Source organism: Cladophialophora bantiana (assembly GCF_000835475.1).
Source record: "Cladophialophora bantiana CBS 173.52 unplaced genomic scaffold supercont1.1, whole genome shotgun sequence".
NCBI classification, from domain to species: domain Eukaryota; kingdom Fungi; phylum Ascomycota; class Eurotiomycetes; order Chaetothyriales; family Herpotrichiellaceae; genus Cladophialophora; species Cladophialophora bantiana.
The window spans coordinates 1,802,525-1,825,021 of record NW_015971575.1 but is presented as its reverse complement, the minus strand read 5'-3'; the positions used below and the strand labels follow the sequence as shown (position 1 = coordinate 1,825,021).

The 22,497-nt window shown below is 52.0% G+C and overlaps 7 protein-coding genes across 7 annotated transcripts; 5 read left to right on the top strand and 2 right to left on the bottom strand.

The window, feature by feature from the left end:
* Nucleotides 1-252: 252 nt before the first annotated feature.
* On the bottom strand, nt 253-2,334 carry Z519_00662 (uncharacterized protein; the record flags this gene model as incomplete). The annotated part of the gene is made up of 1 exon (XM_016758419.1): nt 253-2,334. One exon carries the CDS (start codon nt 2,332-2,334, stop codon nt 253-255), a length of 2,082 nt encoding a protein of 693 aa, XP_016625668.1.
* Nucleotides 2,335-5,371: 3,037 nt separating this feature from the next.
* Z519_00661 (uncharacterized protein) lies at nt 5,372-7,041 on the top strand (the record flags this gene model as incomplete). Its single annotated transcript, XM_016758418.1, has 9 exons — nt 5,372-5,425; nt 5,491-5,535; nt 5,594-5,687; nt 5,732-5,754; nt 5,801-6,035; nt 6,164-6,215; nt 6,264-6,401; nt 6,460-6,948; nt 7,011-7,041. The coding sequence occupies 9 exons, from the start codon at nt 5,372-5,374 to the stop codon at nt 7,039-7,041; spliced, it is 1,161 nt and encodes a 386-aa protein (XP_016625667.1).
* Nucleotides 7,042-7,728: 687 nt separating this feature from the next.
* Z519_00660 (uncharacterized protein) lies at nt 7,729-9,395 on the top strand (the record flags this gene model as incomplete). The annotated part of the gene is made up of 4 exons (XM_016758417.1): nt 7,729-7,924; nt 7,981-8,174; nt 8,236-9,201; nt 9,273-9,395. The coding sequence occupies 4 exons, from the start codon at nt 7,729-7,731 to the stop codon at nt 9,393-9,395; spliced, it is 1,479 nt and encodes a 492-aa protein (XP_016625666.1).
* Nucleotides 9,396-10,578: 1,183 nt separating this feature from the next.
* On the top strand, nt 10,579-12,528 carry Z519_00659 (uncharacterized protein; the record flags this gene model as incomplete). The annotated part of the gene is made up of 3 exons (XM_016758416.1): nt 10,579-10,741; nt 10,767-11,373; nt 11,424-12,528. The coding sequence occupies 3 exons, from the start codon at nt 10,579-10,581 to the stop codon at nt 12,526-12,528; spliced, it is 1,875 nt and encodes a 624-aa protein (XP_016625665.1).
* Nucleotides 12,529-13,188: 660 nt separating this feature from the next.
* On the bottom strand, nt 13,189-14,432 carry Z519_00658 (uncharacterized protein; the record flags this gene model as incomplete). The annotated part of the gene is made up of 3 exons (XM_016758415.1): nt 13,189-14,014; nt 14,062-14,259; nt 14,308-14,432. 3 exons carry the CDS (start codon nt 14,430-14,432, stop codon nt 13,189-13,191), a joined length of 1,149 nt encoding a protein of 382 aa, XP_016625664.1.
* A 461-nt stretch (nt 14,433-14,893) lies between these two features.
* Z519_00657 (uncharacterized protein) lies at nt 14,894-18,889 on the top strand (the record flags this gene model as incomplete). Its single annotated transcript, XM_016758414.1, has 3 exons — nt 14,894-15,621; nt 15,684-18,497; nt 18,556-18,889. 3 exons carry the CDS (start codon nt 14,894-14,896, stop codon nt 18,887-18,889), a joined length of 3,876 nt encoding a protein of 1,291 aa, XP_016625663.1.
* A 2,307-nt stretch (nt 18,890-21,196) lies between these two features.
* On the top strand, nt 21,197-22,487 carry Z519_00656 (uncharacterized protein; the record flags this gene model as incomplete). The annotated part of the gene is made up of 3 exons (XM_016758413.1): nt 21,197-21,768; nt 21,836-22,401; nt 22,450-22,487. 3 exons carry the CDS (start codon nt 21,197-21,199, stop codon nt 22,485-22,487), a joined length of 1,176 nt encoding a protein of 391 aa, XP_016625662.1.
* Between the last annotated feature and the right edge of the window lie 10 nt (nt 22,488-22,497).

Here is a 22,497-nt window from a genome sequence, read left to right as displayed (position 1 = left end):
AGCACGGCTCATCTCGGCTCGTCTCGTTTACATGCATCACGAATCATTTCCACATTTCATACATAAGTCCATCCACATCTAGCTAGGGGTATGATGTGTCCCGGGCGGGTTGATGTCTGTCCATCTCCTGCACATCTACATAGCCACACATCCAACCGAGCCCGGCCGGTCTCTTTCGTGCTTGCGTATATATCCAATCCGGTCGACCACAGTGTATATATACTCTAGTAGTGTGGCTTCCGTCGTCCGGGACTATAACTCTTCAGCGCCCACCTCCTGGCGCTCTTCTTCCTCAGCCTCGTCGACAACATCGAACTTGCCTCCGTAATTTTGGACTTCGTCGTCGTCTCCCCCGATTCCCATATTCTTTGTCGTCCCCTCGTCCGGCGCATGCCATTGGCCATGTTCATCCCACAACCCCACGCGTGAGTAAAGCCCCGTCTGAGATCCGCTCATCCATGCGAACCTGAAGAACTCGGGCTCCAGGGAATCTTCGGTGTCACCTCTTTCCCGCCGTCTCTTCAACGTTACCCCTTCTTGATCCCAGAAGAGTTCTTCGTCCGTGTACCCGCGCCAGCGTTCGACGTCGTTGATCAGGATGCTCACGCCATCCACCCCACTGTCCCTCGGCAGGGGCCCCCAGTTGAATGTGATGTTGGAGATGTCTGGTGCAACAAGGGCCGTCACGTTGGGCGATTTCGCGCCCCACCATGATCCCGGTGAGCCGCTGCCACCGCCCGAGTTCGCTTCGCCCAGCGCCGCGGGCGTTTGAATTATCGACGCGAATCCCCAGCGCGCGATGCCGTTGACGAATAGTCCCAGCAATAACCCCTGGTAGGCAAGGCAGGCCCGCGTCTGGGTGAATGTTCCCGGCATGAACAGCATGGCCAAAATGTAATGATGGATCCGCAGTCGGAGGTTGGGTAGCACAAGGAGGATGATCAATGCGAGAGCCATGGCCCCGTAGATGGCGAGGTATTTCGGCATGTTGCCCGAGATGCGAATGAAATGGATCTGGGAGATGACGATGATCAGGACGATGGTGACAATGAGGGCAAGAGCGAAGGGTGCGCCTGGTTGCGCCAGGTCGCGTGGTGTGAGTCGTTCTATGGGTATGAGGGGGGCGAATGTATAGTTGTTCAACGCGCCGATGAAACAGAATCCCAAATATAGCACCGTCTTCTCGACTTGTGCAGTCAGACCGCGGAGCAGTGGAAGAGCGGAGATGCGATAGAGGATGACTGTGATGAATGACGCGGGAAGGAGACGTTCTACCAGTTTACTGATTGCTTCGTAAAAGTTGGCGGTGTTGGGTGGATCCGAGACGAGGCCGACGTGAAAGAACATGATTGCGAAGGTGCTGAAGAAGAAGACAGCGGGCGATGTAGTGAAGATGGATAGGACCACGAGTGCGACGGCCGTGACCACGAAAAGAGGCCATCGCGAATCCGTCGGACATGTCGCTTGAGTGGGCGAGAGGCGTTGAAAGGTGAATGATCGAGGGAATGTACCCAGGAAGCTCGTACTTTCAATTCCATTGGCCTTGCTGGATGGGAAGTTTGTATGAGACCCGATGAGCGTGGCCACTCCACAGCCGCCATTGGCTTCCGTAACGATGCCGGCATGAATGGCTGCCTGACAGATGAAACTGTCTGCTCGATAGACGGGCATTGAGTCAGGATCGTCGGGTTTGGGCCCGCCGACGACCAGCCCTTGATACCGCAGAGATTGATTGCCAACCATGTGTTCTTCTAGCAAATGAGTGCCTTTGCAATTCGCAGGACATCGGAAGGTCAAATGCGCCGAGGAGAAAGGTCGACACATGTTCCCGTTCAATCCGCATCCATTGCCTTCGTTCCAGAAACTGGCGCCGCACCACAGATTGCTGGGCTTGCCGTATCCCTTGATGAACCCGGATGTAGAGTGAGTCTTGAGCATGAGCGACCACGTCAGGAACCAGCACATGTATAGTGCCACGAGGAGAATGACCCGCTGCTTCTTCTTGGGGGCGTATTTGTCCAAAAGCCGAATAGGTGCCTGTTGGATCTTCGGGTATATAGGCTCTATCTTGAGGACTCGAGGAGGAACTGGACCCTTGACCCAGCTTGCGACTGCCCTGCCTGCTTTTCGGAGAGGCAACGGCACCCATTTGTAGCCGAAGGAACTGGCGGATTCCCGTAGCCACACAGGGATGGGGAGCGCAGTCGTGGAGGGTGATTCCGGGGTGGATTGGACGTGCAATTCTGGACTTTGGGCACCGATTTCCGACTCTTCGTCCGCGAGAAGAAGGGTTTCAGAAGCGGGATCGTCTTCGTTGTCGCGATATTGAACCATCTTCGGGGCGAGAGGAGGATCAGATCAGGAGGGGCTGAAGTTGCAGTAGTTGCTACACAGAAGCAATACTGCAGCAGTTATCCAAAAGCGAACAACAGGTAGAAGCCGGGAAATTGAACAGCAATGCAGGCCAGCGAACGCGCAAACAATCCAATGCCAATAATAAATGAAACGTGTACCTGCGGATGAGAAGCGAATGAAGCGAACGAAGCGAGTTGGTTGCGCAGCCGTTGCTTGCCGGTGCTTACACGGCGACGACGCCTGCGACTCACCCAGCGGGTGCCGCTTTTAAAACCACTCTCACCCTCCGTCTCCTTCAACACCCCAACACCAAAGCGAGAGAGCACGAATTACTCCGTGTAGGGGACGCAACGCTCCTTGAAATCAATGACAGGAAACAACAAACCGCAAGCTCTTCCTCACCATGACGCGCATTATCGATAAGACGCAAGCCTCGGTCGATACGTGCCCGGAGCGCGGTTCATCGTAACCTTCTTGAAATCGGCCGGGCCAGGGGTCAACCTCCCGAATTGACTCTTGAGCAAGACTACTACAAATACTACGCCCTGGCGAAGGTCGAAGATAGAAGATGCGCACTTACAAACTTACCTATCAAGTCAGTGCGAGACATTGTCATTGAAGTTGGCACCTGTCTGTCTGCCTTCGCCTACGACCTAGCTCAAGGCGTTGTCGAGTCACAGTTGATCGCTCCAATGACCTCCAAGATGATGGTCTGTTCTCACTCCGCGGGCTATTGGTATCGATCTGCCCGTACTTCTTGACGTGGCCTTGGCCTTGGAGATGTCTCTTGAGATCCTCTCGTCGTCCAAAGTGTTTCCGTTAGGCGTTGCACATGTGGGGTCTCTCGCGGCAATGTATTTGCTTCATGTGTCGATCCACGTCCGGCTGGCGGTGGGCGCTCAAATCACATCCAGTGAAGGAGCATTTGAAGTCTTGCTTGTGAGTTTCTAAATGTGGGCTGGAAAGATTAGCAATGATTCGCTTCATGGTTTCCTCTAACTTCCAAGCTGACTTGGTGAGAGCACTCAGTTGCAGCCACGTTGGCGGTCGACTTGCTTCTTGCATGCTTGAAACGAACCAAGAGTTAAGGGTAATGAGCGACTGTACTCATGATTGAGCTTTTTCCGGCTTGCAGGATTTCATTTCCGGTCCTTGGTACTGTTGCAGACGGCAATCGGTGGAGTTGGGACTGCAGATAAGTAGAACGCCTCCCTGTTCTTCCGTCTCTTGCAATTGTGTTATAGGTAAGGGCGCCCACAAATCATTTGAAAATCAGTCGAATCGGGGATGGAGGGAGCGCAGAGACGTCGGACGGAACGGTAAGTCGTCCCGGGACAATGTCAAAGCTATGATCGAAGTCAAATTCTAGGCTGCTATCGAAGTCGTTGACGAAAAGTTGGGAAGTGAGGGTCGGCGGAGACTCGACGCCATCGGGTTCTAACGACTCGTGGCTGTCAGGAAAGGCAGACAACAATAGCAGCTGCGAGAATTCCTTCAACAGCTGGCCTTCGGGTGGCCTCAACATATTGTGTGAAAATTACGTCTATGGCGGAGACTCTACGTGTCTCCGCTAATCAACACGCTGTTGACGGGTACAGATACTGAACAAGGAGAAGAGATATGCAAAGACGGAAGGCACACCTGCAGAGAGGAGACGACCAGGGGACTTGGGAGAGGTGACATCGGAAGTCGCCATGATAAAGACATGGGGATGTGGAGGGCCGCAGATGAGGCTCGCCGCAGGTGGGATCTCATTTGATCTCATGGAGCAGGCAGCAAGCGTGGCATGGGATGTCACAAATCCTGCATCAGGCAACGCACACCTGAGAAGGCGACAAGTAAGTGAGAGGCCGCAAATGCCTTCAGCCACCACGCTCTTTATCACTGTTTATCAGCGAGGAGCATGACAAGCTACTGACCATGACCACGACCGTGACTGTGATGGGCGTAGAAGAAGAAGAAAAAAACGGGGTGGGCTGTGGCCTTCATTTTCGTATGATCCATCATTTTACCTAGAAAGCCACTCACACCCCGGCCATTACAAGATAGTCTCAACTCTCGACTACGCGCCTCTTAGCCGCCCAGTTGTATGAGGTGTCGAGCAATAGCCCTCACTCCAGTCTTGTCCAGTCAAAGCACTTCAAAGTCTGCTGTGCATCGCACTGTGGGCTTGCTCCATTACTGACTGGCCGCAGGAGAAAAGGGCCACTCTTCGATGGGCCTAGAACCCTCTGCCCGCATACTGCACAAGAAAATACCCGGATACTACCCTGGACCATGCTGCATGAATGCCTCCCCAGCCCTTCTCCTACGTAATATTCCAGTTGCGGATTCCCCAACATGTCGCCGACAGATGTTGATATTGACGCAGTACTGTGACACCAGCCAAATCACATCCGGAATGGACATTGTGCAGCTACATCCGTCGCACGTGACGGCACCTCATTTTCGATTTTTCTCCAGTAACCCTGTTGCAAACCGAAATGCATGTCAGCAGATGCAAAAGACTTTGCATATGACGCAAAACGAGAAAGGCGGTTGAGCACCTCGACCATTGAGGCTGTCAAACTCAATCAGAATGTCGTGCTCGCCAATCGGTCAACCAGAGGATAATGTTTCCGCAGGTGTGAATCTTGATTCCCCAACGAAGTTCCCTTGTTGCCGGTCAGGCCACATGGCGTGAGATCAAATGAGTGCTGTCCATCCTGTACCATGCTATGAGAGGTAGGGGATACACGATGCAGCCAGCCGGACATGGGCAATGTTAGAATCCCCAGGTTATACTGTAGGTATCACACATTGCACAAGGGTCTTCCTGGGGGAATCAAACAAGCGTACAAGGGTCTCGCGATTGCAACACGAGCTGGACAGACTCGGATTTGCCTTTTGCAGAGGCCTTGGAGTATATCTCGAAGAAAACAGTGCGAGTCCCTTGAAATTGACTCTACGGACACCTCTTTTCACCAAGATCTCTCGCATCGCTCCGCGGCCAACATACTCTGCATTTTTCGGCCTCATGTCACTCCCTGCTGATAATCATGACGGCGGCGCCGACCAAGATCCCGGACCAGTAGGGCTGATCACGGCTTTTTGCCTTCTAGGTAACCAGAGATAATAACTAATGCTCCTTGCCAGGTCGCACCCATAGCTGCAGATGACGCGGACTCAGCCTTGGGAGAAGTGAGCTTTTCACCGTCTCAACACTAAGACCCAAGCTAATGGCGCATTCACGACGCAGGAAGATGATATCCTGTCCACGTCCTCTCTGACGTCAAGCGTCTTTGACTACATCCAGGAACACGGAAGAACCTACAACGCTTACGGCGAACGAAGTATGCTATCGAAGTGTTCTAAACGTGGAGCTAACTCTCAGCAGCGTATGTTCTTCCAAATGATGAGGTATGGAATTTCGGCCAACTATAACTTCCCCAGATGACGACGCTAGGATGCTGATGTAGTTGTCTTGGCAGATAGAATTGGATCGTCTAGGTATGTTTCTGGTCCCGGTGCACCACGTTTCATTGGTTCGCTGAGGGTGTGGATGGGATCAGATCTCCAGCATCAACTGCTTAAGATGACCTTTGGAGACCGATTGTCGACCTGTGGAGTGGAGGACAGGAGAGACTTGCATTACGTGCTCGACGTCGGTACCGGAACAGGCATCTGGTCCATTGAATATGGTAAGAGACGGCAGCATCTCCTGAGTCTGAGAGGACAGGGCCACTGACAACGAGGCTGCCGAAGGGGATCTTCATCCGGAATCGATAGTGAGTTGATGCTGTCGCCATGTTTCCCACGTGAATGAGAGTTGACAGAGAAAAGGTGCTCGGAGTGGACGTCAGCCCTGTGCAACCGGACTAGTAAGTCTAATCAGACCTCCGGCATTCTGTTGTTCATCACGCCTGCAGTGTTCCTCCCAACGTTAGATTTGAAGTCATGGACGCCGGGCAGCCATGGGCCTTTAACTACAGCTTCGATTTCGTCTTCAGCCGATTCATGACAGGTGCAATTGCAGATTGGCGGCAGTTCATTCAGCAATGTTATGAGTAAGGCGAGATGCATCGCGACTTCAAACTGCCCTTCGCGCTGACGACGTGCGCACAGAAACCTTGCTCCAGGGGGAATGCTCGAGGTCCAAGACATATCATTCAATCTCCAGTGTGATGACGGAACACTTCCCAAGAATTCTGCTTTGGCCCGGTGGGCAGCCTATATGCTTGAGGCAAGTAAGCAGCTGGGATGTCCCCTTGACAGCGTCGAGTCAGTCAAGAGAATCATGATCGAGACGGGCTTCGTCGACGTGGTGCAAAAGCCCTACAGTTGGCCAATGAACCCCTGGGTGAAAGAAGAAAAGCTGAAGAAGATCGGTGAGCTTTCATCAATCTGGACCGGGAGTGACGGGCCGGAAAATGCTCACGGAAATCCAAATCCTATAGGACTCTGGACTTATCACAACTTCTGCGGATCGTTGTCGGGCATCAGCCTGGCACTTTTCACGCGAGGCTTATCCTGGTCTGCAGATGAGCTCGAAGTATTTCTGGTCGATGTCAGAAAAGACATGAGGAACACGGGATATCACGCGTTCTGGCCCATGTAAGTAAGCCATCCAGGGTTCGGATCTGTGAGATGAGCATGACTGACGGGTGAAACATCAGTTACAGCATCAGTGGGACAAAGCCCGGTTAGCCGACGAGGATGAAATGCTGTGAACCGACAGACGAGCTTGGGGAGTCGAGCGGTATCACTAGCACATGTTTATCATCTGGGCGGCTGTAAGCGAGCCGGGAGGGCTACTCGTACTTGCTCCGCGTGGTGCTGCTGGTGGCCGTAAGTATGCGGTGTTACCCATGGCAGTTGAGGAAGATGTGAAGTAAAGAAAAATGGGGAAGGGCCTGTAATGGTGGTTAATGAGGCCGAGGGCCAGATGGGTCGGATCGCGATCCACGCTGCTGATCCCCCGTGTAGCCTCTTGTTCCTTGTCCCCGTAAAGAAATAGTGAAGAGTAACGGTCACTGCGGTCACCAATGCCGCTTCACCTTCACCATCCATGACCAACGGTGCCACTGACTGCACTACTTTTGACTACTGCATCAGACCCGTTTGGTACCCGCCGCTCTGGCATCTGCGTCTGCCGTGCAACATCCTGCCCCAGACGTGGCTGTCAGGCTTTCCTCGTCTCGTCGCTTCTCCCACAGCGTGGTCCGTAATAGGGCATCGGCACCGTTGCTCGCCACCAAACGCAACAGAGCCCGGGAAATACCTAGGCAGGGAATACGTACCGTGTACCGTACCATGCGAGTTCAGATCTGAAACTCCCCCACGGTGAACACAGTTCGACATCACATTTATCTCTTGTACTCCCCACAGGCAAACATGCTCGCTCTCGTCTACCTTGGACTTGGGCTTGCTGCCTACTCGGTCTACTCTATCGCAAAGACCCTCTACGACTGGTATCGCCTACGACACATCCCCGGCCCCTTCTCCGCCGGCTTCTCAAAAGGATGGCTCCTCAAACACACCTGGGATGGCTCCATGTACATGGAATCTGCAGAACAGTGCTTCAAATATGGTACAACCCCCACCATGGCGTACCGTCAAATTCACCTCTGGCTGACCTATAACGAGCAGGTTCGCTGGTTCGCATTGGGCCCAACGACCTCATCACATGTGACCCCGAGATCCTCAAAACTATGGGTGCGGCGAGATCTCCGTACCGTAGATCTGACTGGTATGACGCCCTTCGAGTCGATCGTGACAATATCCTCTCTGAGCGGAACGAGGAGAGACATGCTATGCTTCGCGCCAAAATGGCTCCTGGGGTATTTGAGCAGAAACTGTTTTCCGACTATCTGAAACCGGGTGTGCTGACACTGTCGCTAGTATGCTGGCAAGGAGAACCCAACCCTGGAGCAGTCAATCGACGAGTGTATCGCACAGCTTGTTGGCCTCGTCGAACGGAATTATCTCTCCACGCCGGAAGAGTTCAAACCCATGGATTTCGCTCGCAAGGCACAATATTTGACTCTGGATATCCTTTCTGCAATTGCCTTTGGAGGAGCGTTCGGATTTCTTGAAAAGGATGAGGATGTGTTCCATTACATTCAGACAACGGAAAGCACCATCCCGGCCATGATCCTGTGTGCAGCATTTCCGGGCCTGTCCAAGATCTTCCAGTCACCGCTTATGAAGTTTCTCATGCCCAAGGACACGGATGCGTATGGTCTGGGCAAAATCATGGGAGTTGCAAAGGAGGTGGTTGCCAAACGATTCCAGCCGGGGGCGAAACCACAGATGGACATGCTGGGATCGTTCCTGAGACATGGCCTCTCACGAGAGGACGCCGAGACGGAGACCATGGTTCAAATCCTGGCCGGTAGCGACACCACCGCTTCGGCGATACGTGCGACCATGCTTCATATCCTCACCAATTCACCCGTCCTGGCAAAACTGTTGGCCGAGCTCTCGTCTGCAAATATCTCGGATCCCATTCAGGACTCTGAAGCCCGCAAATTACCATACCTGCAAGCCGTCATCAAGGAAGGTCTGCGCATTCACCCTCCCGTCACAGGTCTCCAATCGAAGTGCGTTCCCCCGGGGGGAGACACTCTCAATGGATATTATGTCCCAGGCGGAACGAAGATCGGATACTGTGCGTTCGGACTGTTCCTGGACGAAGGGTTGTGGGGCCCTGATGCCAAAGTGTTCCGACCCGAGCGGTTCCTGGAAGGAACGGAGCAGGAGATCAAGCGCATGGAGGCCAACATAGACATGGTATTTGGTTATGGGAGGTCGTCGTGTCTTGGGAAGAGCATCGCCTTCATTGAACTCAACAAGGTGTTTGCGCAGGTGAGTCGGTGACAATTTGCTTTTGAGCTTTTAAGTTCCACATCAAGTGCTAACACATTTCTCTGCTCCAGCTGCTTCGGAAATTCGAGTTCACCATTGTCAACCCGCAGCATCCGTGGAAATCCTTTAGCGCCGGAGTCTTCATCGTGAGTGACATGTGGATGCGGGTTACGAGGCGAGAACCGCCAATCTGAGATTCCATCCCTCGCGCTGTTGCCCAGACTGGAAGAGCCGCGATGGACCAAATTGAGACCATTATGACACAGGGCAGCACAGGGCTATGTTGATGATGATCATGATGATGATGCAAAAAGTGAGAGTCCATAAAACCAACCGTGCACATACTCATGAGCTAGCAACCTAGAATACTTTAATATTCAGCGGTACCGAATCACAATGCTACAGATGGTTGCCCAATGGTCCTACCTAGCGAGCCAGCCAAGGCGCAAGCTTGGCGGTGTCCGTGCACCAAGGCACGTGCATACCCTGCACCTATTCAATCAAAAGCTCTTGACCCGTGTCTCCTCTCCTCCCTCTAAGCCAAGGCTGTAGTAAAGTGTTTAGGCAATGACCTGTTCTCCTGAAGTGACTGTGATGAATGGGTTGTGCTCGAAGCAATAATAATGGAACCCCAAAACGAGCGGTTCTGTTTCGAGCTGGTATAACTTCCGAGTTCCCTTACTTAATATTTTCTTTCTATGAAGTACAAGAAAACGAACACCGTGGTGATGACGATGATTATGATTTCTCATCGTATGGAAAGATCGAAGGCTGTTTGCACCTGTTTGGATCAGGGCCTGGACCAGGCTGTGCAGTTCAGGCCGATGCTGAAGGGAGATCAAGCCAGCCTTGCAGATCACCTGATACCCGAGTAAAGCGGCGGGGCCTACCCGGCAGTCCTAAATGGATGCCAAGACTCGTGCTCTGAAATGGCTGGTTGAAATAACTCCGTACACTTCTAGGCCTTCATCAGAACTCATTGCAAGCACATCTACTCTGAGACCTCCCGGCTCGACCCTCGCGCCTTGGCCACGATATCTGGATCCCAACAAGACGTTATCACAAGAGAGTGTCGGAGCGACAGCGCACCGACCGCAGAGAACACATGGTGCTGATTAATACGGGGCGCTAGCCTCACTCCAGCAGGCAGCGGGACGGAGCTTCCGGTCAACGAACATTTCTTATCGTTATCGGAGTCGGCAGTCGGCCGAACATGGCATTGTGAAATAGTCATCATCCAATGCAGAGGAACATTTTGACCGAATTCCCTGCTGCCTCGACGCTCTCTTTTTTGGCTTTCAGAAATCTCAGCTATCTATTTGACTGACTTGGCTAGAATCGAATCATTCTGTTAGCTCGACGCCCATCACCGCAACCATGGCGACAATCAGCGACAAGCCTGCGCCCAAGGACCTGTCCCATCTCTACTCGCGAGTCACCAAACAGCGTGTTGCCAGCAAGATGAAGGCTTTCTATAAATACTTCTCCATTCCGGGTATCGGAAACCTTGCTGGAGGCATGTCGTCGCTTTGGTCAAGATGTTACAGCTTGCTAATGGTTCCCAGGTCTCCCAAACCCTGGATACTTCCCCTACGACACATTAGAAGCATCCACGGCGCTTCCTGATCGATTCAAGCCTACGCCGAACAAACCTGTTGACCCTCCATCTCCCCAGCCTGCAAAACCGTCTCTATCAGACGCTCCAACAGCTTCGCGGGTTCTGGTCCCCCACGATTCGGCCGAGCCCAACCTCCTGCGCAAGATCGACCTGACCACTGCCCTGCAGTATGGCACCGCCCAAGGATATCCTCCTCTTTACAGCTTTATCCGGACATTCGCACAGGCGAATCTTCATCCCAATGTCCCTTACAAGGACGGACCGGAGGTGATTCTGACCTGCGGCTCAACCGACGGCTTTTCCAAGGCGATTGAATGCTTCAGCAACATTTGGGACGAGGAGCGAGATTGGATCCGAGAACGTGAGGGAATCCTCTGCGAAGAGTTTGCATATATGAATGCCATACAAGCTGCTAGGCCCCGTGGGCTCAATGTGGTCCCGGTGGCCATTGACGACGAAGGTATGATGGCTCGAGGAAAAGGCGGGCTGGAGGAGGTCCTCGCGAGCTGGGACAAGAACAGGGGAAAGAGACCGCATTTAATGTACACTGTGACGTGAGTGCCATTTTGACGTCCCCAAAGAAATCGCACTAACAAGAGAGCAGGATGGGCCAGAACCCGACTTCTGGATTACTATCGGTGAAAAGGAGGAAGGAAATTTACGCCCTATGTCAAAAGTATGATATCATCATTATTGAGGATGATCCGTACTGGTACTTGCAATACCCTTCGGCAAACGAGATGTCAATGAGGACCAGGGGTAAAGTTGTGTCGGAGAACTTCCCCTCGGACTGCTCATACAACTACAACACCGCCTCTGGTGGTAAATCAGGCGGTTTCCCGTTCTTGGACAGCCTTGTCCCTTCATATCTCTCAATCGACGTGGATGGAAGAGTCGTTCGACTAGACACCTTCAGCAAAACAGTTGCTCCAGGTTGCCGATTAGGCTGGATCACCGCCCAACCCGACGTGGTGGAGAGGATCCTGCGCATCACCGAGACAAGCACTCAACAACCGAGCGGGTTCGTTCAAAGCATGATCGCGGAACTCATCATTGGTCCCTCTGAAGACGGCGATCCCGGCAAAGGAGGCAGCAAAGACGGTAGTGGATGGAAGGTCGACGGCTGGGTTCGATGGCTTGAAGGGTTGCGGGGCAACTATGAACGACGAATGCAGCTCATGGCTTTAACTCTCGAAGATGGAAAATACCTGATTCAAGATTCAAAGCCTAGATCCAACGCCTTTGCACCCGACGATATTGAATACGAGGTGGTGCATAAGACGCAAATGTACGACTTTGCATATCCCATGGCTGGTATGTTCCTTTGGTTACATGCACGATTTGAAACACATCCCCTTTTCAACGAGGTCGACCATGCACGGCTTTCCCAGGCACTTTGGGTATTGTTCACAACGGAGCCGTATCTGGTTCTGCTTGCTCCAGGCAGCATGTTTTCCCCTACGCCTGAGATCATGCAAGAGAAAGGCTGGCAATATTACCGACTATGTTTTGCGGCGGTGGACGATGACGTGGTGCGGAAGCATACTGAAAACATCGTGGCCGCTTTCCGGCATTTCTGGACCATCGACGACGTCAAGGTGATTGACAAGCTTCTGGAAGATGATGAGGATGTACAAGCGAGGTTTGCTGAACTTGCAGTGCAAAACCAGGTAAGTTCCTACAAGGCGATCTGTCTCCTAGTGTTTTAAGCGCGTCCTAACCAAGCTTGAACAGGGACTATTTGCTGTGAATCCGATCATTTGTTGAATATGTTAATGAAACCTGAATTGACGAGAGGAGCACCCATGAGACCATGTTGGAATACGACTGACTCTGCATTTGTGTACGACACTTGGATGGATATAGCATATAGACATGGTAGCCATTCAGACTCTGGTATCTTGCCATCTCGGATGTGTCAAGGCTGGGATTTTGAGTACCTAGGTATTGTAGGCATCTGCCAGATACCTACCTAGGTAGATTATTCGCGAACGAGAACCCTAGTTGCCATATGCTTCGAGTCCTGTCCAACCCAACCTGAAAGGTCAGGGGATCCTTGAAAATACCGTTTCAAGACATTCTACTCTTCGTCGGGTCTAGGTGCATCGGTGAGGTGGTTTGGATCATCTCAAAAACTGGATAGGCCGCCAGATCCTGGCATGAAGCTCCTCGGCTATTTTAAGCCCTTCAATCTTCACTCTAATAAAGGGACCATGGTTCAAAATCCAGATTTTTCGAACAGAGCATTGATAAAGGGGGAGACTGAAGAAGCTGTCGGAAAGAGGCGAAGTTCAACGCCGAACTCCAACTTGAAGCCTTTTCAAGCGAGACTGGCCTTGGCACGAGGCAGTCCTGTGCAAAGTCCTGTGCTAGTGGGTGTCGGCATCATCGTCTTTCTCATCTTCTCCCTCTTCTCCCTCTTCTCCCTCTTCTCCCTCCTCTCCCTCCTCTCCCTCCTCTCCCTCCTCTCCCTCCTCTCCCTCCTCTCCCTCCTCTCCCTCCTCTCCCTCCTCTTCCTCCTCTTCCTCCTCCTCCTCCTCCTCCTCCGCCTCCGCCTCCGCCTCCGCCCTCTTTAGATGTGACTCAGCTACATCGAACGCCCACCAGTAGGAACTTCCTGGAACGGAAACATCAGGGATCTCTTCAATATCTTCAAGGCTCTCTCCAATACGAGCCCCGTCTGCGATTTTGATCTCCTCCTCAAGCTCTACTGCTCTCGTTTCCTCAACAACGGGAGGTTCATTTATCAACCCTCCTCGAGGATGTGTGCAATCTTCATAAAGCATGATTGTTGACGGGAGTGTTGTCGTGGCGCCTGTCGCTAACTGGAGATATTCCACCTTGAGCTGGTGGAATCGCGCCACCCAGATATTTTCCTCCTTCAGGACGAGATTGGCCGTCAATGACCTCCCATCCTTGAACGGACCGATCTTTCCCCCGATGGGCACTCCAGCCGTAGCCCCCACGATCGCAGAGCTAATACCAAGCGTGGCCGAATGTGTTTGCTCCCAGTCGGTCCTAGCCAGGCCGTCTCCTAGCTCATAAAAGCCTGTCACGCAAAACACCCTTGGCTTCTGGAAGGTTGCTGCATAAAATATCCACTGACTCTTCGCCACAGAAAGCCACCGGGTAAGCCGTTTGCGGATGGTTTCATGCTGAATGACCTTCTCAAAGAAAGTATCTATGCTGTCATTGCTGAGGCCTGTGAGCACCCGCACCGAGCACTTTCAGTCGCTTCTTACTTTCCAAGAATCACCCGACGACCGGTTCTGGCAACCACAAGCCTCTTGCATTTGCTCGCATACTCATACCCGATTGTTGCCAGGTCCAGTGCCTCGATGCCTAGGCCAAATTTCTGGTCCTTTGTCGTCGCAAAGCATCCGCTGACTGGTTGTGAGATGATGTGATTTTGTTTCACCAATTCAGCAAAGTCCGACTCACTATCTATTCAGTCACCTCTCAACAGCGAAATCAACTATGGAGCCTACCTCAATTTCGGAAATGACACTGATCGAAGCTCTGGTTCGGCATAGTTTTCATACACCGACGTGCCCAGAGTGAGCAAATTTGGGGAGATCCCGTGACTGTAAAGGTAGAACGAGGGCCGAGTCATGCTGGCAACTGATACAACTGTGTCTGAACTGTTGAGCATCAAAAGGTGACTGAGCGGCGGATATAAACTCCACAACGATGAGAGGTGAGGGTCCCTCGTATTCGAGGACAGGCGATTTGGGCAACAGACCAATAACGACATTACCAAGTCCCTGAGCATTCTGGGCAGCAAACTAGTCCTCTGCCTCTCGAATACCCTTAACCCTCAGACCTCGCCTCCTCTACACCGGTTTGCTTCTCAAAGACGAATTCAAAGAGTTCCAGCCTGCGCGATTGGTGAAAAATCCCTCATTCGTGTACAACCTTTTACTCGGCCGCTGAGTAGGACTGTTCCCCTCGCACGATTTAGACTCCTGCTCTGCCCCCTTTGCTCAGAGGCCCCTCAGCCTTATGGTGGTTTCGGATACAGACAACTCCTTTGAGGCAGGCTCAGAGTCTATAATCGAGTGATCGAATACTTCAATGGATTTCAAGAAGGTGTCTGATTTCTTCGGTGGCACCATTTTCCCCGCTGAATACAGAGTTGACCTGCAGGATTCTGACCGGAGGATCACTGAACTTGAAAAAGCAATCCTCCTACCGCCCACTATCAGAGACCAAGCTTCAATCATTCTTTTGCGACTCATTCACTCTGCTATGAGTGGAGATCTCGCCAGGGCAGATAGTTGCCTCGAGCGACTATCCCAGCTCCCGGATCGTGAACTTGGACCATCATGGCCAATTCGATGGGATGCGTACAGCTTTTATATCACTTGTCTGAAGAGAGTGCCGCCAATCCTACGATTCTGGACAGGTAGGAATAACCAAATTAGCGTGCTCAGGGACTATGGGCTTTCGGTTCAAGACTCCCGGAGACGCCAGATTAACCTGAAAGCACACCTCAGAAATGAAATCCAGAACCAACTTGATAAGTTGGAATATCATGTCATTTACGACGTCTTTGATTTCCATTCCTACCTCTGGATGCAAGCGTTCGAACATCATCCACAATACCCAGACCGCTTTCTAGGTTTTATGTTCGATTCATCAGAACCATCTTCTCCAGCCACCATTGACAGTGCACACGACTTAGGACTCACAAAGACCGCGGCTTGTTTGAAGAAGCTCACCTTGCAATACTTGTTGGCTGGCGCTTCGAAAAACGCAACAGCTGCTCTTCACGACCTGGAAGCGTCTGACGAGAAGATTTTGTCGGTGAAGCGAGTGTCAAATTGGTTCAAGGAGATAACTATTTTTCCTTGCCTTTCACAAGCCCGGTAGCCCTGAACTTGATGCCACACGGACGAGACCTGGGCTGGGATAACGAGGCAATGGATTCTATTGAAACGTCTCTCGCTCCTCAAAACGCCGATTTAGCAAGATCATGCTACCTCGAAGCATATCATTTATTCGAAGCAGCAGGATCCCATGCTGGGATGGGAGCAGTCAGCCTCCGGTATGCCTGCATAGACCACGTCCAGGCTATAGAAGAAATGAGGAGAGCAACCGATGGATCCACAGCTCAGTTGCTTGAGAACGCCCGCGAACACTTGCAGAATGCCGTTCAACTGTGCTCCGGAGACAACACGCATTCACTCATAGTGTCCGGTCACATCTTGATGCTTAACATTAGCAATGACAGGCATCAGGATGTTTTGAGTCAAGCTTATGAGATAGGTGATCGTTGCCGGCCAATTGATAACGTCGGTGTTTCCCAGTTTCTCGGGATGCTCTTGCTCCGTCTTGGTCGCAAATTTTTCCTTCTCCCATCCGGCGTGCAGAGAGCGCTGATTTGTTGTGATTGCGCCGAGGTCTGTTGCTACGCCTTCAGAGATCCTTATCTGCAATTGAGCGCGGTTGTCTCTCTCGCTGCATTTCAACGCAAGAATGGCAACGTTCCGACGGCCACTGCGCATATTGAACATGGCCGAACCCTTCTGGATCAGGCTGCCGACCACATTGATCGTCTTTCAGCACACGCAGACACTCCAGACCATCGGCATATTCTGAAATCGGTTCGTGCCAATTGCATTAGTGGTTTCAATAGCCTAGCTAGATCTATCTCAAGCTCCAGCCAGAGGGCCAGACAGAATGTACAAAACCCAGCTGACACTGTGCAAGGGGAATCGTCTCTCGAGGCCATGTTGAATGTGCTGTCGTCACTCTCAACAGATCCATCCTTGAAGGCGTCTGCAGATGGACTTCCCAGGATAGAAACATTTATTGCACCACTGCGGGCAATATTTCAAGAGGCCAATGAGGGACGTCGGACAAAACTACGCATGAATGCAGACATAGACGCAGTAGACGATTGTCTTAAGCAAGCACTCCTGCAGATCGAGGCTGTCAGCCTCCCCTGCCGCTCTTCCGAAGTTGACATATACCAAATTGCCTTACTTCGGCAGCTAGGTGAGTTTGACAGAGCACTCCAGCTTCTTCCGTTGACCATGCCCCGGTGGCTGGGAGGACAAGGCGGAAATGACTCTATCACTGGAAATTTAGCTCCTGATATTTCCAGATTGACATCTCGAAGACGGAGACAAGATGCAAAGAGGTATATATCTCTGTGTTTCATTACTAAAGAGTGGGGACTGGGATCCAAACTCCTCGGCCAGGTGGAACAGACCATTCCTGACTATTTGAACGAAGTCAGGAGCGCTCTTAGCCCGCATGGCTGGATGGACATGTTTTGGATTGGATGCATACATGAGCACTCAGGCAACCTACCGTCTGCATTGACATGGTATATCGACGCTTTCCAGACCGTGGAAACGAATTACAGGCGCTTGGCGGATATCAATGAACGCCGCAATCTGTACGACACGGTCCATTCGAACGAGCTATTTTTTGGGCTTGCCCGTGTTGCGTGGCTACTCTCTCAGTTGGAAGATCAGGATGAACCTGTCATCAATCTTGATCAATGGCAACTGACGCCCGCCCAATGGAAGGAACAAGTTCTTCGATTTCTGGACATGGGTCACTTGCGAGCACTTCTCGACCTTCTCATTGCGGAACAGGCTACAGACCGCGAACAATTACAAAACTGGTCGGAATATTCGTGTCAATTGAGGGACCACGAACTCAGGGCCTTTGGCACTCATTTACCACCGCTCGACAAAGCCGGATCTTCCACTACTGACGTCGCTGAGACGAAACTTGAATATCTAGAGAAAATCCAAGCTAGATTGAAGGCAGAGCTCGAACCCATCAGTCTGACTAAGCTTGTCCCAGACGTTGAGGTGACTGCCAGTCTCAACGAGATGATCTACAACTCGATTGCCACAGATGCTCTGGTTGTGCATATCAACATCTCTCGAGATGGATTGCTCATACTGTGTATCAGCTCAAACGGCATCGAGAATATCTGCTTCGACGAGATCACCGACATTGAAGTGGAAAAACACATCTTTCGCTGTCTGAAACTGTTTCGAGATGGAGAAAATGGGAAGATGCCCGATCTCTCAAGTTGTCAGGAAGCTTTGATTAATATCTCCAACATCGTCATCGAACCCATCTCACAGTACCTCAGGACTCGAGACCACATCATGTTCGTTCCCTCGCGGTCATTGAACAAGTTCCCGTTCTCTGCCTTGACTTTGGATGGACAGCCACTTTTTCTTACCAAGGACGTCTCAATGTGCCCGAGCATAGCCGCGCTTGGTCGCCTGGTTAAAAGGCAAAGAGACATCGAAGGCTCAGTGGGGGTTGTGTACAATGACGCGAAAGGACCAAGACCCCTACCCCTATCAGCCGCCGCTTCTGTCCTGATCGCTAGAGCCTTCGACACTGTCCCTCGTCCCACTACAGTCGCATCACACAAGGACTTCAGCAGCCTCTACGAACAGTCTAGCATCATGTTCATTGCGACGCACGGAACGCAGCACAAGCAATCCGCATGGCAGTCTACGTTGGCGCTGAATCCTCCGTTCCGTGTGCTTGATCTGTCCCGCATGCGCAGTAGCGCCGCCCTGGTCATCTTCGAGGCTTGTGTCAGCGGCTTGGGCGAAGAGACTGTTGGCGACGACATGCTGGGTTTCTCACATATCGTCCTCTCGTCTGGTGCCTCGGCGTTCCTGGGTGCCTTGTGGTCAGTCAGCGACGAGGCGTCCGCATTGTTGATGGTGTACTTCTTCTGTGCGCTGAAGGACGCCAGAAAAAAACAAAGCTGAGGAAGCTATTAAATCGGTGTCGATCGTCAGGTGCTGGCGCACCGCACAGCTTCAACTGTACGAGGCAAACGCAAGCAGAGCCATTTCGACGTTCCAGGAAATGGCGGATCAGTGTCAGGAGGCAGAGAAGGCGCAGAAACAGCCAGACGGGACGAAAAGACCTGCGCTGGTTTCCCGTTCTCAGTCGAAAAGGTTCCAAAATGCGTTACGAAGCATGGTCGAGACGATCGAGACGGAAGGCGTGGACTATAAGCATCCGTTCTACTGGGCGCCGTATGTTCTTGTGGGGAATGGGGGGTTGCTTGTCTAGGCACACATGGAATCAGTTCTAGAATGCTGGCTCCATCAAGGAGAAGAATGCTGGTCATGTCATGGCTCTTCTTACGCTTCACTGAAGAATTGGTTGGGAAATGAGGTGGATGGGGCGTTCAGTGTTACTATCACGTCAACTTCCATCCAAACCACGTACCCCAGCCTGACTTACGAGAATTTGTCCACAATTCCCTTAGTAAATTTCCCATGCGTGCAAGAGAACTTGTCGGGTCTGGGCGGGCTCTATCATCTTTTTCTGGTGAGTGGTTATAAAAATCGTCTTGTATTCCTCGTCTAGCTGTGCCACTAGTCTTGAGTTACTCGAATAGAACGGACTTGACACCAATAGATGAAAGCACTCAAAACGGCAACAGACCGACTAGGCCGCCTCCATGCGGCCAGAACTGTGTCCTTTGAGCAAGACGTTCTTTTTGTTGCTCCGCGGTGCGGTTGGTGCGGTTGGATTGAGCCATCTTGTCCCGAGATCCGTCCAGCTGCTCCAACAGCCTGTGACCTGAGAGTTGGAAAGAAGGCCGGAAGAGACTGAGGATACCCAGCTGAGAGGCATAGGGTAGTCAGATCTACGACCTAGATGATGCGGAAGTCGTCCGGGAGTGAGGGAGTCCTTGTGATACATGCTGAAAGAGTGGCTTCGGATGTAGATGCCATCCTCACTGCAAATCCTTCTTATTCCCTTGAAACCGAGAGGCTCGAAGCAGGGTACCCCGGTGTATGGTGGAGCTCCGGACACTTAGAGTTAAGTTTGGTATTAATAGTCCAGGTCAGCGTCGAGTCTCGTTTCTGAGCAAGATGATGTTCGCCAATTGCAGTCATTTCCGCTCGGAGAGGTTCGGCCCGAGCGTGGAGCGGTCTCCAGTCTCCGCTCACACCCCGCACTCAGGGTCTTCGCCTCTGGGGTGGAAACTTACACCCGCATGCTCTCTATGCATCAGCTCGCCCCTTTCCAAGTCCTTGAAATCGCGGAGGTACCTGACCATGACATCCTCATCACACATATCGCTCAATTTCAATCCTTCGCGACGCCGCTGCAATAGGAGAGGTGGGATGGGCCAGTCACCGCAATTGGAGTCGTAACCCATCTTATGTTGAGGCCTTTTTCCACCGAAACTCTACAAGTCAGCTTGAAATCATGCGTTGCGCTACTAGTAGGAGATGATGAAATAATGCGCTGATCTATGCGCTCGGGACATCCCGTAATTATATAAAGAAACCTCGCCATCCTAGCCGCTGAAGTCGTCCCGAACTTGGATCAGATTCGGCGAAGAGAGCCGACTTCTCAATCTGTCGATATTGCAAAACCATGACTTCGTTCGAGGGACTGGTGCGATTTAGGAACACCGCAGGATAAACACTCCACGGCGATATCGAGTCACATACACAAGGTCACCAGAAGGACGTTGCTCGACTTATCCATGTATACCAGTCTTCAGAGTGGGGGACCCATAAGATTCTGACTTCTCTTTAATCGAAAGGAAACCATTGTCGAAGTCTGGCTTTCAAAACCATCGCTTTTTATCTCGAAGCAGGGTCCAGAATCGCTCCATGAACCTCGTCGGCCACATCCCATGTTACCCCTGTAACAATTCCCGTAGCAGGTCCTGTCGCCCCTTTCGTCACGTTCCCATCTTTTCTGTTCGTCAGCCTCAACTTGAAGCAACATGGTACGAGATGCTGATGTAAGGTTTGAAGTTCCCTGCCGGAATTTATGGAATCAATTTCACGAAGTGCTGCCAAGTCATTCGACTTGTCGAGCCGCATTACTTCGACCAAACTCATTCCTGACCCTACCAATCTGGCCCCGAATACCCGGGTCAATGGAAACCTGAGGCAATCCACCAAGAGGGACGACTGGTCTACGAGATTGCAGAAGGTCATTATTCGATTCAATTACCCGGAGTAGTTATCTCCGGCCTCGCCGGGTCTCCCTTTCCTTATGGGGTTAGCTTCGGCGTTCGTGCGCCGAGAGTCTCCGGAATTCCCCACCTCGACGTTCGAATCCAGACTCTTAGCATCGTTGTCTGACCTGCCAGCAAAGCGCCAACCGTCGATAGCCGTACTTCGAGCTGATGCTCCCGGGGAGACTTGTAGGAGACCGAAAGCAGCGACGTGCGCGGGACGGCTACTCGGTGCATGGGAATGATGGCGTCCTAAAAGGCGGGGAAAGACTATGAGAGTCGAGACACATGCAACATGGAATGCAAGCTTATACAAGCCCAGCATCTCAGGAGCTCTCGGTACAGTTTTGCTCAGAACTCCTTACATAGCGTGAAAAAAAACCCAAGAAATGTCACAGCGCTGCAGACCACTGCGATTAGCCGTATCGACATCGCGGTCGGCCATCCGTTCATACGCATCCCAGACGACCCCGGCGAAGCGCAAGTTGAATGTGCCCATTGATTTCGGCAAGACTCCCCTTCTGCATCATTCCTCAACGACCTTTCCACACACGCCTGGTCTACCGCAGGGAGGCTCTTCGACACGGTTGAACCTCTGCCAAGCAGTCAACGAGGGGCTGAGAAGTGCGTTGAGAGAAGACCACAAAGTTCTCTGCTTTGGCGAGGATGTCGCATTCGGCGGTGTCTTTCGCTGTACGGTGAACCTGCAGTCGGAGTTTGGGCCGGATAGAGTCTTCAACACCCCCATAACGGAGCAGGGCATTGTGGGCGCTGCGGTCGGCATGGCCGCCGAGGGTGCAAAGCCGGTGGTCGAGATTCAGTTTGCGGACTATGTTTTTCCAGCCTTTGACCAGATCGTGAATGAAGCTTCAAAGTTTCGGTATCGGGAGGGTTCAACGGGTGCGAATCTGGCTGGGATGGTGATCAGGATGCCCTGTGGTGGAGTGGGCCATGGTGCCTTGTGAGAAGCCTTGCCGATTTTTCATTCGGCTTTGTTCAATGCCACGCTAACTACCTCTCACTTTTAGATATCATACTCAATCTCCGGAGTCACTTTTCTGCCATGTGCCAGGTTTCAAAGTTGTCGTCCCGCGGTCACCTTCACAGGCGAAAGGGCTTCTCCTCTCTGCCATCTTCGAGTCCAAAGATCCTGTGATTTTCATGGAACCAAAGATCCTCTACCGTGCCGCTGTCGAAGAAGTGCCCAACGAATTCTACACCCTTCCGCTCTGTAAAGCCGAAGTCGTCAAACCCGGTGCCGACCTGACCATCATCTCCTATGGGCGACCTCTGTACAATTGCATAGCGGCCATCGAGGCGGCGGAGAAAGCTTCCCCGGGTATCAGTGTTGAGCTGATCGATCTGCGGACGGTGTACCCTTGGGACAGAAAGACTATTCTAGACAGCGTGTCGAAGACGGGACGCGCCATTGTCGTGCACGAGAGTATGGTGAACTATGGCGTCGGATCGGAAATTGCCGCGACTATTCAAGAGCAGGCGCTCCTGTCTCTCCAGGCGCCGGTGAAGCGACTTGGTGGATGGACTACGCATACAGGGTTGGCGTGGGAGAGGTTCATTTTCCCTGATGTCACGAGTGAGTTCACTTTTCACTTTTTGGTATCAGATCACTGACGGTATTTAGGGATATACGATGGCATTCTGGAAACTTTAGAGTACTGAGCAGGTCTTG